The sequence below is a fragment of the Cygnus olor genome, chromosome 5, assembly GCF_009769625.2.
Source record: "Cygnus olor isolate bCygOlo1 chromosome 5, bCygOlo1.pri.v2, whole genome shotgun sequence".
Classification (NCBI taxonomy): Eukaryota; Metazoa; Chordata; class Aves; order Anseriformes; family Anatidae; genus Cygnus; species Cygnus olor.
The window spans coordinates 34,386,425-34,401,553 of record NC_049173.1 but is presented as its reverse complement, the minus strand read 5'-3'; the positions used below and the strand labels follow the sequence as shown (position 1 = coordinate 34,401,553).

At 42.3% G+C, this 15,129-nt stretch overlaps 2 protein-coding genes and 1 long non-coding RNA gene across 5 annotated transcripts in view; 2 read left to right on the top strand and 1 right to left on the bottom strand.

Moving 5' to 3' along the window:
- LOC121070612 (cytosolic phospholipase A2 epsilon-like) overlaps window positions 1-10,913 on the top strand; it is a 38,138-nt gene extending 27,225 nt beyond the window's left edge. For all 3 annotated transcript variants that reach the window (XM_040557995.1, XM_040557996.1, XM_040557997.1), the window contains 7 exons: window positions 1,348-1,462; window positions 1,911-2,048; window positions 3,845-3,952; window positions 5,003-5,191; window positions 6,060-6,226; window positions 7,340-7,526; window positions 10,069-10,913. In XM_040557995.1, coding sequence (XP_040413929.1) covers window positions 1,348-1,462; window positions 1,911-2,048; window positions 3,845-3,952; window positions 5,003-5,191; window positions 6,060-6,226; window positions 7,340-7,526; window positions 10,069-10,379 — 1,215 coding nt within the window. In that variant the 3' untranslated portion in view covers window positions 10,380-10,913. The remainder of the gene's footprint in view (window positions 1-1,347; window positions 1,463-1,910; window positions 2,049-3,844; window positions 3,953-5,002; window positions 5,192-6,059; window positions 6,227-7,339; window positions 7,527-10,068) is intronic.
- The window catches only part of LOC121070614, a 16,869-nt gene continuing 3,195 nt past the window's right edge, over window positions 1,456-15,129 (bottom strand). The window contains exon 2 of the long non-coding RNA XR_005820155.1: window positions 1,456-2,061. This is a non-coding gene — a long non-coding RNA (uncharacterized LOC121070614). The remainder of the gene's footprint in view (window positions 2,062-15,129) is intronic.
- The window catches only part of EHD4 (EH domain containing 4), a 26,824-nt gene continuing 26,279 nt past the window's right edge, over window positions 14,585-15,129 (top strand). Inside the window, exon 1 of the mRNA XM_040557998.1 lies at window positions 14,585-14,988. Within this exon, the coding sequence (XP_040413932.1) occupies window positions 14,750-14,988 (239 nt within the window). The 5' untranslated portion in view covers window positions 14,585-14,749. The remainder of the gene's footprint in view (window positions 14,989-15,129) is intronic.

Here is a 15,129-nt window from a genome sequence, read left to right as displayed (position 1 = left end):
TCATCTGGTCCAACGCCTCTGCTTGAGCAGGGTCAGCTATATAGCAAGTTGCCCAGGACTTTGTCCAGTCAAATTTTGAATATCTGCCTAGGTGGAGACTCCAAAACACCTTCGGGCAATGCGTGCCAGTGTCTGACCACCCTTACAGAAAAGGAGAGGGAAGTTAATTGGTTGGTTGGTTTTCAGATAAATGCAAAAAGTATGTGCCTTGACAGTGTCATTCTTTGTGTTTGTTGACTTTATTACATAAACCTTAACATCACACCTGGAACATATAGGGTGACAATAAAGACAAATAATGGAAAACTTCTAGTATGAACAACTTTAAAGTGAATTCACATGTAAATATTTAAATGAAAATCCTGCTGTTCTTGTCAAAAAGCACTATACGGTGTGACAAGGCAAAAAAAAATTGCAAATGAAAATTAAAGAAAGTATCTGAGTCATTAGTGGTATTGCTTCACCCTGTAACCATTTCCACCAAAAGGCAAAATACTGATTTAGTTAGTATTCATGAATATTTCCTTCCCGTTTATACTTTGGAAAATACTCCCACCGTATTATGAATAACCCCACCATATCCAAATTTCAATCACATAGCACAGTGGGAGAGACCTCATAGGGGTGGGTTCAGCAAGGACAGTTAGTGTCCCTGCAGCGCCACTGCCCTGCCCCCTGGACCAGCATCAGCTGAGGGAAGACCAGTGGCCTTGATGGCACAGTCATCCCTCCAAGGGCTGTTCCAGCAAGGGGAGGGCACCTGCAACTCTTGCAAGGGCCCCTTTCAGGAGGAGCTGAGGTCAGCTCCTTCTCAAGCCTTGGCACTGCTCCCAAACCATTCTGCTCTTTCTACCCTCTCTAACCATGTGAAATGCTCCACAGCAGATGCAGTAAGGGTCAAGCCATGCTGAACATTAGCTCTGACTGAGCTTTGGCTCAGTCAGAGGTCTGAGGAAAAGAGGGTTTTCTGGGCTGTAAGGACAGAGGTTACTCTTTCTGAATGAAATAGTCCATGCCAAGAATGCTTTTCAAATATTTCCTTTTTTTTTTTTTTTTTTCATGGAATAAATAACATGAATAACTATTTTCTACCTACTGCTGAAATATCATACTTTTTTCAGCATATGAACGTAGAGTATTCATATCACAAGGACTATTTGTGTGCTGTAGTGCTGAGGCAGAGGAGGGTCAGAGATAGGGATCACAGCATCTCTCTGAATTAAACTGGTGGGGAACATCCTAGTCAGAGTCTGGTATGCTCTTCTTTGTCAGAGCCCAGGCTTAGGTGAGGTGGGAGGCTCTTTGTGTCATCTGACTGTCCTCAGCTACTGTCCTTCTTCAAAACAGGAGGATTCCCATAAGCTCACAGATCAGCAGCAGGCACTAAATCAGGGTCAGAATCCCCTGCCCATCTACCTCTCTCTCAATGTGAAGGACAAAATCAGCGACCAGGACTTTAGAGGTAATAATACTCCTGAATTGCATTTAACTTTTAATCTCAGTAGGGTTCCATTTAGGACTAGGTAAACAAATTGATTCAATGCACAAATCCTCTAAAGGGCCAATCCACCTAACAGTAAATTTTTAATAGTTAAATTTCTGAAGGCCATATTATATCTATCTGTATACAGGATCAAAAACAAGATGATGGACGATATTAATATGAAATTACCTGCTAAGCATTTCTGTAGGAAGTGTCAGAAATCTAAACTTTGCAGACATATTTAGATGCAGGGGGACAATTTACTCTTCATATTCAACACTGTGAAAAGGAGAGTGAATAAAATGGCCGTTTCAAAGGATGTTAGCTCAGAAACCAGTCTGTCTTAAATTGGCTAGTATCAGGTTTTATTCAACTATTTTGAGCCTCTGCTGCTGTAATCAGTCTGTCGTGTGCTTTTTCGTTTCAGAATGGGTAGAGTTCACTCCTTACGAGGTAGGATTCCTGAAATATGGTGCTTTCATTCGCGCAGAAGATTTCGGTAGTGAGTTCTTCATGGGTCATCTGATGAAGAAAATCCCAGAATCCAGAATCTGCTTTTTGGAAGGTGATTTGTCAATCTAGGGAAAAAAAAAAAAGCAATTTATTATAGTCTATCCTGAGCAAATCCCTCTTCTGAAATGAAGCAGTTAGTATTTTTTTTGTCTGTCAAAAGAATATGGTAAAATATTAGAGTTGATAGCAGGTCATCATGTGCAGGATTTTTTATTTTCTCTACAATTGTGTTCAGCTGAACAGATTTATTTGATGTCATATAAAGTTATGTTTATTGACATGAGGCCTTCATAATATTTATGTATCTTTGACAGCATCAAAAGTTGTGTAACATTGCAGTAAATTCAAATCATCAGTCTGTTTTTAGACTGAGACTCTAAAATACAGTCCTTTATCCAAAATGTTGCTGCTGCAGCGAACACTGATTAATACTCTAGGATAGCACTTCCATTTTGGATTGCCAGCAGATCCTAATAGATACCATTTTTCTGTCATGCAAGAGAACAATAAAATTAGTAAGAAATACCTCTTTTTTTCTTTGCAAAAGCAATCTCTTGCCTCATTGTTCTTCTGACTTCTATCAGTTGCATAAAGGAAGTTTCAGGGGTTTTTGGAGAAGTCAATTTTTTTTTCTTTTTACCTGTGTGGAGATTTCACTATAGTTCAGTGAGGCACAAGCAAGCAGTCTGCAGCTAAAACCTCCTGTTCCCTGAGAAGTCAAACAAGGTGCCCAGATCTCCTCTTCTGCGGTCAGAAATGTCAGCGGGTCACTAGCCCCCTTCCAATGTGTCTCCCCTTGGCACTCCCTTCATCACTGCTGTAGAGCAGTGCTGGGACTTTTCTATCCCTATTCCCTGCTAGTGACCCAGAGTCTCCTCATTCAGCAAGTGTTATTTACTCCCATGACACAGTTATTCCAAAGCTTTTCAGCAAACGAAGCAAATTGTTTCGCACCCTGGCCCCTGAACAGAGCAGGGACTGACTTAGGTAGGTCCTGCAGCTCCTTCGTGCATGGCTGAGCCCATTTTTCTGCCCACAAGCTGCTATTACTGTGGTCAGGCTATAGCCAAGTTGCTCAGGTGTAGCCTTTTCCATCCTTCACTCAAATTTTCCCCAAAATGCTTGGTTTAGTTCCACAATTTGAAGGGTACAGGGAGGTGCCATTGCACACCCATCACATCTAACCACAGTGGTTGTTTTCTTAGCCTGAAAGATTGCAGATAGGTGGCAGCCTGGACTGCCATTAAGTTCAGTACTTGATTTAATTTTTTTTAACCATTTAAGTTAGTAGAGGGAAGAACTCAAGAATATAGCCCAGATACACCCCGCCCTCCAAACCAGAGGAGAAATCAAAAGATTCATACATTTACACTTCCTATTTTCAAAACCTTCAAGTCAGCCTCCTCCTTGCTGCAGGAATTTTGAATGTTTTCTTTCTGCAAGGCCTTTGTGATAACTGCATACCTGTAACAGGGCTATGCTCCAAATAAGTAAAACCTTTAGAATTATCAATACTGAGAATTTGGAAATAGGAAATGTTGAGGGCAGGTAAAAATATTAGATTTATTTGACACAATGTTATTTGCCACATAACAAAAATGAAGGTGTTAGCAGATACACTGAAAATACTACCAGTCCTGCTCATATATACCAATAAGTTGAATTCTTTACATACATTATGCATTCATATACTGACTCAGAAAGATAGTCCCTTTTTATTTGCCCACAAGGATAATGTAATGAGAAAAGTTTGCTGGAGAATGAAGAAGGTAAAGAAGGTCATTGTGAATGAAAATGCTTCTAGGTCTTTACTGGTTTTCTTTCTGCCAAATATATTCTATACCACAGGGATCTGGAGCAGTGTATTTTCTTTGAATCTTATGGATGCTTGGTATATATCTGTTCATTCAGAAGACTTCTGGCACAAATGGACCCAAGACAAAATTACCAACATAGGTGGGTTACTTTTATACAATAATGTTGTTTTAGTTTCTCCTTTTCTTTCTTTTTTCTCCTATGTGCTACCGTTGTCTCACCGAATTTTTCAAAGCCATTGTGGAATTCCTCTTCTGGGCTTTTTGTAATCCACATGAAAAACCAGGAGGAAATTCATGCTATGTATTACCGCATGGTAATCATTTTAGTTGTGTGAGGAAGAGAATCCATGGGATCTGTCACAGGAAAAAAGGGGAAATGGCCTTCATATGAGCTATTTTCAGAGCACAGGGGTAAAACTGGGGAAAAAATGTCCCTATATAGTAGGAGAGCCTGGAGGCCTCCCCTGGCGATCCACAGGATTCCATTTTGTCTCTTTGAACCTGGACTGTGGCATGAAGCTTCACAAAAAGAAAAGAAAGCACCATTCTTGTCTGTCTGGAGTCTACAAAGCACAAAGACAAACTTAAGTACTATTGTAGGTCATTCCAAATTACTCATAAGGATGAGATCTGCAAAACTCGCTACCAAATTAAGAAAGATCTGCAGGGTAGAATTTCAAGGGGAAACATAACACAGACATACTGGGGGGGAGGAGGAGGGGAGATGAAAAGGAAGAGGAATGTAGCAAAAAGGGTGATTTATTTTATCTTCTTGCACTTGTAGGGGTTAGTTTCTGATTGTTAAAACAAGGAGCTTTTATTTGCTAGTAAGAGACATTGTGCTTATGCCTTTTTTATTTGTGTGATGGAGAGATTATCTGTAACATGAAGTAGCAAGGGAAGACAGGGTAAATGCAGGATATTGTAGCAGGTAAAATCAAAGAAAAGCAAAGTAATTTATAGTAGAAGAAATGGATTCATTTACAATACAAGCAAGGCTTTTAACACTATGGACTGAGAAGAAATGAATTTTTTCAAACTTAGCTGAAAACTGAGATTTGTGGAAATCCTGGTAATGAAAAGACCAAGAAGTCAAAGTTTCCCCAAACATGTTAAAGCAGATTATGATTGCGTAGATTGACCTCCACAGTTATAGCACATAAAAGAATTGTTATCCTTTCTTTTGCAGATGATGAAACCCTATTCCCTACAAGACCAAATGAGCTGGAGACTCGAGTGGTTTGTCCCACTGGCAGCTTTTCAGACGTTTTCCGAGATGTTGTCATGATACGCCCAGCAGCTTCAGAAATCCCTAACTTCCTAAAAGGCCTCCAGATGAACAACAACTACCTAGAGAGCCAGTTTTCTACATGGAAAGGTATGGTAACAACATCCTGCTTTTAGGTATATATTGAACTATCCTTTAAAAATGAAATGATGCTGAAGGGATTATTAAGCTGGCTTTTAGTTCTGTTCCCATTCTCTGATAATATTTGAAACTGTCACTGAAAAAGGTGAAACTAGTCAGTAGGAGAGGCTTCAAAAATAAGTTCCTAAAAAATCTGTGAAGACTAGCAACTGATAGGCCCTGATCAGTCAATCAGCATACATCTGCTGATACTCCTGCAAGCCAACCAGCCTACATGCTTATGGCATGGGACTGGTGCCATCATACGGTGTCTGTTGCCCAGACAGTACTCAAGGGGTGTTTTATGGAGCCTTGTTTCACGTTACCTTCTTACTTATAAGCAAGATATAATGTTCATAACAGTATTCTCTGTTGCACCGTTCGGGAACCTGTACTGGGTCTGGTACCAGATCTTCTATGTTCCACAAGGAGCTGTGGCTGCCTACCTTAACATTTTTGTGCCTGTTCTCACAGCATGCCCAGCATCAAACATCTTCAATATTCAGCCTGTTGAGACAGTGAGATGTTATTTTAATTTTTTCCCTATTAAAGAATTTCTCCTCATTGGTCACACAAAACTAGGGGATGGAATTAATTCTGTTCTCCTGACCCTCAAATTAACCCCTTTTACTTACATGAAAGCAAAAGAAATTGCAAAGTAAATAGTGGAAATAGGAAGTCAGATGAAGAATCCAGAAATGACTCTACGGTAGCTATCAGCTATGGGTCTGAAACATACAAAAAGCTAATTCTCCTTTTGGCAACAATTGACTTCCTTCAGCATACCCATACATCTCTTGTACTGAGCTCCTCTCAAAAACTAATTCTTCTTTTCTAGACTGTGAGCTTGACTCTCAGCCCAACCACCTGACAGGAGCAACAGACTACCTCATCTTGATTGATACTGCATTTGCCTTTGCCACCAGTTACCCACCACTTACAAGACCAGAAAGGAAAATGGATGTCATTTTGCATTTCAACTACAGCTCAGGTTCCCAGACAGGGGTGAGCCTTGTACATTCTTCTTTGTTGATATCTCTGCTTCATCATTCAGGTCCCAGAATGGCCAATCCTCTACTCATAGAAACTCTCTTTTCAGTACCTGTGCAGCATTAATAAGCTAACATTTTACCAGGGTCACGTGCATTTATTGAGCAGTACTTTATTATCACTAAGTAGGCACTTAGTAAACTGAATCTGCCCATTTTATACCTAAATGTATTTTTGTCAATCTGCAGTCAGTTAGATGTAGAATGGATTGTTGTGGTTTAGCCCGGCTGGCAGCCAAACACCACACAGCCGTTCGCTCACCCTCCCCCCTCCCTCTCCGGGATGGGGGAGAGAAACAGGAAGGTGAAGCCTGAAGTTGAGATAAAGACAGTTTATTAAGACAGGGAAAAGAATAACAATAATAATAATAATAATAATAGTATTAATAGTAATAATGTGTACGAAATAAGTGATGCACAATGCAATTGTTCACCACCCGTTGACCGATGCCCAGCCTATCCCCGAGCAGCCGGCCCCCCCCTCCACCCCGGCTAGCCACCCCTATATATTGTTCAGCATGACGTCAGATGGTATGGAATACCCCTTTGGCCAGTTTGGGTCAGCTGTCCTGGGTCTGTCCCCTCCCAGCTCCTGCTGCATCCCTAGCCTGCTCGCTAGCAGGACAGAGCGAGAAGCTGAAAAGTCCTTGGCTTGGTGTAAGCACTGCTCTACAACAATTAAAACATCAGCATGTTATCAGCGCTCTTCTCATTCTAATCCAAAACATAGCACCCTGCCAGCTACTAGGAGGAAAATTAACTCTGTCCTACCTGAAACCAGGACATGGATAAAGCTAAACACATTTAAAATTTTAATTATTTCAACTACTGTAACACCCAATCTGAAAAGCAGAGGGGTGCTTCAGACCACCTGCTGCCTGGCCTTCCAGAGCTTGGTTCCATATACAGTCTACAACACCTAAATTAGGTACATGCCATAATCTGCCAGAACTTGGCCCTTACTCCACAAGCAATCCCAGCAAAATTGGGTTTGGTCAAATTCAAAGTGTTTCTGTATGTTCTGATGTTTTGTTTGTTTTGTTTTGTTTTTCCTATTATGGCAAACCAGCCTCTGAAAGAAGCCTCTAAATACTTTGTAAACCAAGGAATTCCTTTCCCTACTGAGGTGCCAGATGATCAGGAAACACCAAATCTGAAGGAATGCTACATCCTTGGTGACAAGGAGAGTCCAGAGACCCCTATTGTGACATTTTTCCCGCTAGTAAATGACACCTTCAAAGAATACAAAGCACCTGGTAAGTTTACAGCAACCCATCATATCATCAGAGGCAGTAGCCTTCTATTTTCTCTTTTTTTTTACTGTACAATATCTGTTGTTCAGACCATCCTGTAAACAACTTGCAGGTTCAGACTCCCTTTGCTTAGATCTGAATCATATCAGGGAAATTAAAATACGTAAATTTTCCTCAACAGTAGAGCAGCAGCTGGGATCAGCCTTGAGCATAAAAGCCCCTCTTCAGGTTTGAGTTTTTTGTGTGCGGGTTTTTTTGGCTTTTCATGGGTAGGTTCTAGAGATAAACAGTGAAAAGTGTATTCTGTTTGTCCGCAATGGCAAAAATTAGCAGTGCTATTTCCTCTCATACTTCTCATCCTTTCCTGTTAGAGAATGCTCTTGGGAATCTAAGAATTTCATTGTTTAAAATCATTTCCAGGCTTACTGTTACGCAGATAACCTTGAAAACAAAAGTGTGAACTGGTGAAGCGATTAAAATATAGCACTGAGACATGCAGACAGTTTCTGTTCGCTTCAGTGGGTCCTACTTTGAAACTTAAGAGAGTTTAAATAGCAACATTGCCAGTCACTTCAAAACAGACAAATCCTAAATTCTGGTACCGTATGCCAGATCTACATACTACCCTTGTTGGTGCCAAAAGTCTCAGTTACTGCTTCTCCAGATGCTAAAATCCCTAACTCATGCTATGAGAACACTTACTTTTTAATCACTTCAAAGCCCCACAGCATACTGAAAACCAAAAGATAGATGGATACCTCAGAGGTTAGTTTCTGCAGTTGCCCGTTGTAGAAAGAATTAGAAAAAGAGAAAAGGAGAAAGAACTAGAGCAGGATTATCTCTGTGGATTAACTTCTCTGTAAACTCTGTGAGGGAGTTTACCTCCCCTCTCAACTCAATAATTAGCAGAACCTAGGGATGTTGTTCCTAACTCTGCTACCTACCTGTATGTCAGATGGTGTGCGGGTGCTATATGGCAACATAAATCATCAGGGAGTCTCAAAAGGGGTGTTAGTAGGCGTGTAGGTGTATGCGAAGACCTGCATGAGATCTGTATACTTACATGCATACACTTGAAGCGAGCCTGACTGTTTCAGTTGGTGGCTGCAAGCTGAGACTAAACGGAGAGAACAGGTCCTTATCTGGCCATCACACTTGAAGTCTCAGCTGAGCTGAGAAGGGCTCAACATGTCATAGAATCACAGAATGTCAGGGATTGGAAGGGACCTTGAGAGATCATAGCAGCTGAGATCAGATGCTGTTCTGACTTATGGTGACTTATTAAGACGCTAAAAAAAATAAGTGAGGAGATGCGCATTTTATATATTCTGCATCCATAAATTTCTTGAGATTTGTGATCCCCAGATAAGCTGTGGATATTTTTCTCCCAGTACCAACAACCCACTGCAGGAGTCCCTACAAATGTTTGCTGTGAGAGCTTGCAAATGAAGTTCTGCACTGCATTCTGCATTAGCTTTGGATCTGCTCTCTACTGCTAAGTGAATTAAAATAAGTTAATGGAATTTGTTTTGAAATCATCATATACGATGGATCTAGCATTTGAAGAGATGACGCTTGTGAGACTACTTGCCTAATTATTTTGCTTCAGTCAGTGATATATGAGTTGGTAATGCTGGGATAATGAAATGGGCATGAAAAGTCTTTTCAGTGTCCCTTCCAAAATTCAGTGATTCAGGGACTACTAGGTTCAGTCTCATTTCTGACCTTACATAAGGCTTGTAGTTATAGTAGCAGGTAGCTCAAGGAAATTACGGTAAATATTCATGCCATCTGCTTCTGGGTTATATCCAGATAATGGCTCTGTGAAGTCTCTGAGTTTAGACAATAGAATAGTTTTTTAGGTCTGTTTTCTGTATCTTTTACAAATTCTTCCCAGTATGCAACAAGAGTCATTGTAGCAGATTGTGCTGGGTTGAAGATAATCTGTAAGGTCATTGAAAAGGGAGAACTGCCTTTGGAAAGTTTGAACCACAGAACTGCACATATTTACAGCAGTAAGGGAAATAATAAGATGTGGAGACAAAGAAGGAACAGAAAGTTGCTTGGAAAGAAACTCTGCTGCAATGAAGTCCTTGCTGCAGTTACCTGCTTTGGGAGAAGGCGAGGAAAGAGGGGAAGAGTATATGCAATTTTCTTGCCCCCTTGGATAGAAATGTAAGGTGCTGCAATGTCTGGAAGGTGGCAGCAAGGGGAGGCTGGGGATGCATCAGCACTGAGGGTGACCTGGGGACCAGGCTGCTGGCTCACCCCAGGGCTGGAGGATGATGTAGTGTGGAATGCAGCCTCACACCCTGTGCTCAAAAGAGGAGCTACTGTACTTCCTCTACTTGTCCTAGCAATTCCACAAATACTGAGAACAACCCCTGCTCCCTTCACCACCACCAGCTTCTCCACACCCTGCTGCTAATCAAATATCCCAACAATGAAATGCCTCTGAAGTGATCGATAGTGTGTGCATGCCCAAGAAACACCCTGACCCTAATTGCTTTTTTGCTTGTTAACCAAGTCCCTGTTTGTCCCTTAGGGGTGAAACGTAGTCCCTCGGAGATGGCAGAGGGTGATGTTGATGTTGCCAATACCTGTGGTCCATACTACATAAACAATCTGAGTTATTCAGAGGAAGATTTTGACAAGCTGGTGAACCTAAGTTACTACAATGTCCAGAATAATAAAGACTTGATTATTCAGGCCTTGCGTACAGCAGTGGAGAGGAAAAAGCAGCAAAAGAAACAGCAATCACTGCAGAAACCACCTGGTGGTGAGGGTGTGTGTGTGCCCAAGAGACAGGAATCCCAGCATCTAGCCAACAGCACAGCCCTAAGGAATATGAAATAAAATATCTGTGAGTCCTGTTAAGAAAAAAAAATCGCAAGGATCTTGATTAGAAAGAGAAAAGCTAAAGAATGCTAAGAAAGCTTTGTTTGTCATCAGAAATGCTAGAGCCTGTCTGCCAGTGAAGGAAATAAACACAGAAAGCAGAGCTTTTCCTTAATAAATTAATGTGCTTCCCGCGTTGACAACTCCAGGAGAGTGGTGAGGTGAAGCTGTGCCATGCTCTCAATTGCAGAAGTGACCTTTCAGGCCAAGGCTGAACTCTGTGGACAAGAGATGGTGAGGAAGTTGATGCTGGCAGTGTTTGTGTTCTACCTGTGCTATAAAAAGAGAGGATTGTAAGTCCAGAATTGTAACAGAGAACAAAATCCATTGTTTCTAAGTGAAAACCAAGAAGACGGCTATTTGTAAGCTAAGGATTCTTTATGTGAATGTAAATAAATATTAAACTTTAGATAATAAAACACTTTTTTTTTTTGAGTCAGAGTTACGGGAAATAAACATTTTTTGCAGCAAATATATGTTAGAGCAATTTCTTTTAGGAGTTTCTTCCTGTACCAGAAAGATGACTTCAGCAACATGCAAACTTATCGCATAGCTGCTGAAAAAGTACTGCAGAAGAAATAACACTTACTCCAGGCCTAGATGTGAAGTGTCCCAGGATCCTGGGATCATTTGAGTTTAAGGATCATTTAAGGATCATCTCTAGAAGAACTGACTAATTTATTTCAATAGACCAGATATGTGTTACTGATACACATTGAAGATTTAAAAGTTTAAACTTTTTTGAGATATTACATTTGAAAAGACATGAGAAACATAGGCACAGCCAATCTAAAATTGTATTCTTAATATCACCCAAATGTGCTTTTTTAACTTGTTGCAGAGCAGTCCAGTGGAAGTTAGCAGACTATTAACTTTTGACTTTCTTTTATGTTTTGGTCATCACATTAACATGGCTTCTTTCATATGAGCAGTCTGTTTTCCTGAAACAGATATAGCAGGTCTAATACCATTTAGATAAGGAGCTGAAACTTCATCTGAACTCTGTAAAGTGCTCGTCCACCTGTGGGAAGTGGGAATCAGGCTCTCCTGGAATGCAGAGAAAGACATTATTCTGTGTGGAGAGAGTCCAGGAACTTAAAGTTATCTGCAAAACAAAATATAAGCCATTTATAAGCCTTTCCATTATATTACACAGGAATAGATTTGAGAGGAATACGCAGAAAGAGGGGAAGAGCTCATATGATTATTGAGCAAAACAGAGCATCTCTGATGGGTGGGAGAGAGGCATGAGTTTCTAATTGTCTAAGTTCAGCGTTGCTCCGTTCTCAGTGCTGAACACAATTGGAGTGCTGTGCTTTGGCAGATGGAATCCCAGGTCTCTGTTTATTCTTTTTCTAATGCAAGTTTAACTGCTATTCAATGTTATTGATTGACATGTATCTACCAGCCTGCAGCCCCTTGGTACGTTTCTTGCAGGCTTTCCTTATCGTCTGTTCTGCTGCAGTTTATTTTAGCAAGAGATCCTGTTGTTGTAGGTTGAAAATGGAAGTCTTGGAAATCCCTTTGCCCTCGAAGTCAAGGGTCTTCCCCAGGTGGTGCACAGAAATGTAACCCTTCTGTCTCCCGCTTAGGTCAGTGAACGTTTACCTCTCGGAGTGTGCTGCAGGAGCCTGCACAGCTCCTGTATGGGCTCTGTGCCCAGGGTTTTCCTCCCATGGAAACCAGAAGGTGAAGGTGGCAGTCGTGCTGATGCATGCTGTCTTTCATCGCAATATTGGAATGGACATAGCCAAAGGGCACAGCCAGACCTGTGAATCTGGAAGCACTCCCAGTTACCCATATACAGTTGGAGCTTTATTGTCTGAAGGGCAAATTCTCCCGCTGACAGCAGGAAGCATCTAGGCAGGAAGTCTGAAGACAAGCAGAGCTAGATGTGTGAGTGCAAACACCTCCTGGCCCTTCCTGCAGCTTTCCAGTTGCCACGAAAGGGTCACAGAGAACAATGGACACTTTGCCCCATTTCAAAAAGTACACAGTGGGACTGAAATAATAATTCATGGCTTTGAGCTCCCTATATTCAACAAGAATATAGAGGAGAATGAAAGGGGTAACCAAAGGGGTAACCATCTCTCTTTTAAAACAGGACCCAAGGGGAAAAAGCAAAACTGGCAAGCCACAGACTCAAAGTTAACAAAGTAAAGTAGTTCTTCACACACCATGCCAGTATGCTATAGACTGCTTTGCCTCTGGATATTGCTGTTGATAAATGTTTATGTGGGTTCAAAAAAAAAAAAAATTTGATTGGTGCATTCACAGGGCAGTCTTTAAGGGCTAAAAAATATATGGGCTCTGCATCTGCTTCGGCCCTGCACTGAATCACCAGTTCGCAGAGGCTGAGAGGATAGCCTGAGAAAGCATTGCAACACTCTTGCCCTCTTTCTGTGACACTCTCCAGTCACCAAATGCTGGCTGCTATAAAAGACTAGTGGGCAGGTGGCCTGACCCCAGACTTAGGTTTTCCACAGCTCAGATATTTTTGCAAATAATAAACGCTCTGGAGTATTTGGAACTGCTGAAAATGTGGTGACAGAAGACTGGTTTAAAAGAAATTACTACACCATGTTAGCAACACACAATATTGCTCTTTGCCCCATAATGCTGATAGTTACATAGACTGCTTTACACCCAGCCGCAAACCATTTGAAGAGGGAAATCACTCTCTGTCCAGAAATACTGAGAAAACAGACAAAAAAAAAAAGTTAATAGAAGCCTGAATGCATCCTGAATGCATCAATGAATTCAATCCTTCATGTGAAAGCAAGTGTCTTGGCATCTGCCATTTCAGTGCATCTTACCGAAACCAAAAGGTTACTTGTAATGATGTAACTTGTAAAGGTTACTTGTAATGATGTCAGCTGAAAGAGCCCTGAGGTAACAGGGGGAAGATGGAAGGGGGAAAAGTCATAAAAATGAGAGGAATACAAAACCAAACTACAAAAAAAGGGTATTTCAAAAAATGAGGAAGCCGGCCAACATACCCTACATGAAGTGGTATAAAATCTTTAGACTCAGCATGGAAATTGCAACAAAGCATTGCAAAACACATGCACAGCCCTAAATAAAATGTGAAGCAAGGAGCCAAGAAAAGGCAGGGTGGCTGAGCTCAGGGCTGAGCAGCATTAAGGCCTAACCTCTCTTCTTTGAGGAACAGTATGAGGAGGAAGCAGACAGGGAAAGGGTACATCTAAACCTGCTGGTGCATTAAGAAAAGAGCAAGAGCACATGGAGATTAGGTAACATTCATGATGGAAATTAGAAGGAAGAGAGGTAAATAGCTAAAAATGTGACTCAGGAGGTGTGCTGGACCAGCAAAAAGGGATTGAGAATGTAAGGATATTGCAAAAGATGCAATGAGGTAAGACTGCGACACAAAAGTTTTATTTCCAACAGCGTTTTTACACATAGACTCAGCAAAAAAATGTCCACTTTTTTTTTTTTTTTAACTGGGAGCCCAAGCTTTCATTTTTTAAGTAGAGAGAGAAATGATATTCGTTTTACTAATGTAAAATTAATGAACTAATGCAATGAATGTACTAGTGTAAATCACTAATGAAAAAAATGAATTTATGTAAAATGAAATAATGGAAAATGAAAAACTAACAGTGTCTGAGCAAGCGTGCTATCGTATTCCGTTAAAATCTACTGCAAAACCGATGGAAAAGGTGCTCCACCCTTGGAGCTACACACATTATCAAGGTTAAAACTAATGGCCAGATACGTTACGCACGTCCCCCAGCCAACCATGAGCGCTATAGGAGGAATTTCCCGTGTTTAAAATAGCTGCCGAGCGCAGTGCTCGCCCCGCAGCTCTCCCGGGGCCGTCAGCAGCCAAACTCGCCAGGCATGCGGGCGGCTCCGCCTTGCGGGGCTGCGCTCCCGGGGACCGAGCCGGACCCAGCGGGGAAGAGGGGCAGCAGGTACAATAAATAAATAAATAAATAAATAAATATATGAGAGGCGGCTTTGGAACCAAGCTGTTCCCGAATAATAATTTAAAAAATAAATAAAATAAAAATAAAAATAAAAAAGATACCCGGATACCCCCACCCGCCCACCCCCCCCCCCAAAAAAAAAAAAAAAAAGAAAAAAAATTATTATTGGAATGGGGGATAGCAAGCTAGGAGCGCCTTGGTGGACGCCCCTGCTTGCAGGTGCTGTGGGTTGCGGCTGCCCCCCCGCGGCACCGGCGCCACCTCCCCGGCGGGGCAGGGCCGTGGGCGCGTGGGCGGGGAGGAGCGGGGCTCAGCTCGGCTCAGCACGGCTCGGCACGGCTCGGCTGGTCTCGGCACGGAGCTGGCAGCGGCAGGATGTTCAGCTGGCTGGGCAAGCAGGGCGGCGGGCGGGAGCGCGGCGGCGGAGGCGGCGACGTGGTGCAGACGGTGACCGGGGGGCTGCGGGACCTTTACCTCCGTAAGCTGCTGCCGCTGGAGGAGCACTACCGCTTCCATGACTTCCACTCGCCCGCCCTGGAGGAGGCCGATTTCGAGAACAAGCCCATGGTGCTGCTGGTGGGGCAGTACAGCACCGGCAAGACCACCTTCATCCGGTAGGTGGTAGACACCCGGGGGTGCCCCCCCCACCCGGCGATGGGTGCTGCTGCGCCCCGGGGTGCCTGAGGGGCTGTGCTGAGGATGGGGGCGGCTTCTGGGTCTGAGCTTTAGCTGCTGTGTATTGCTCCTACTTCCTG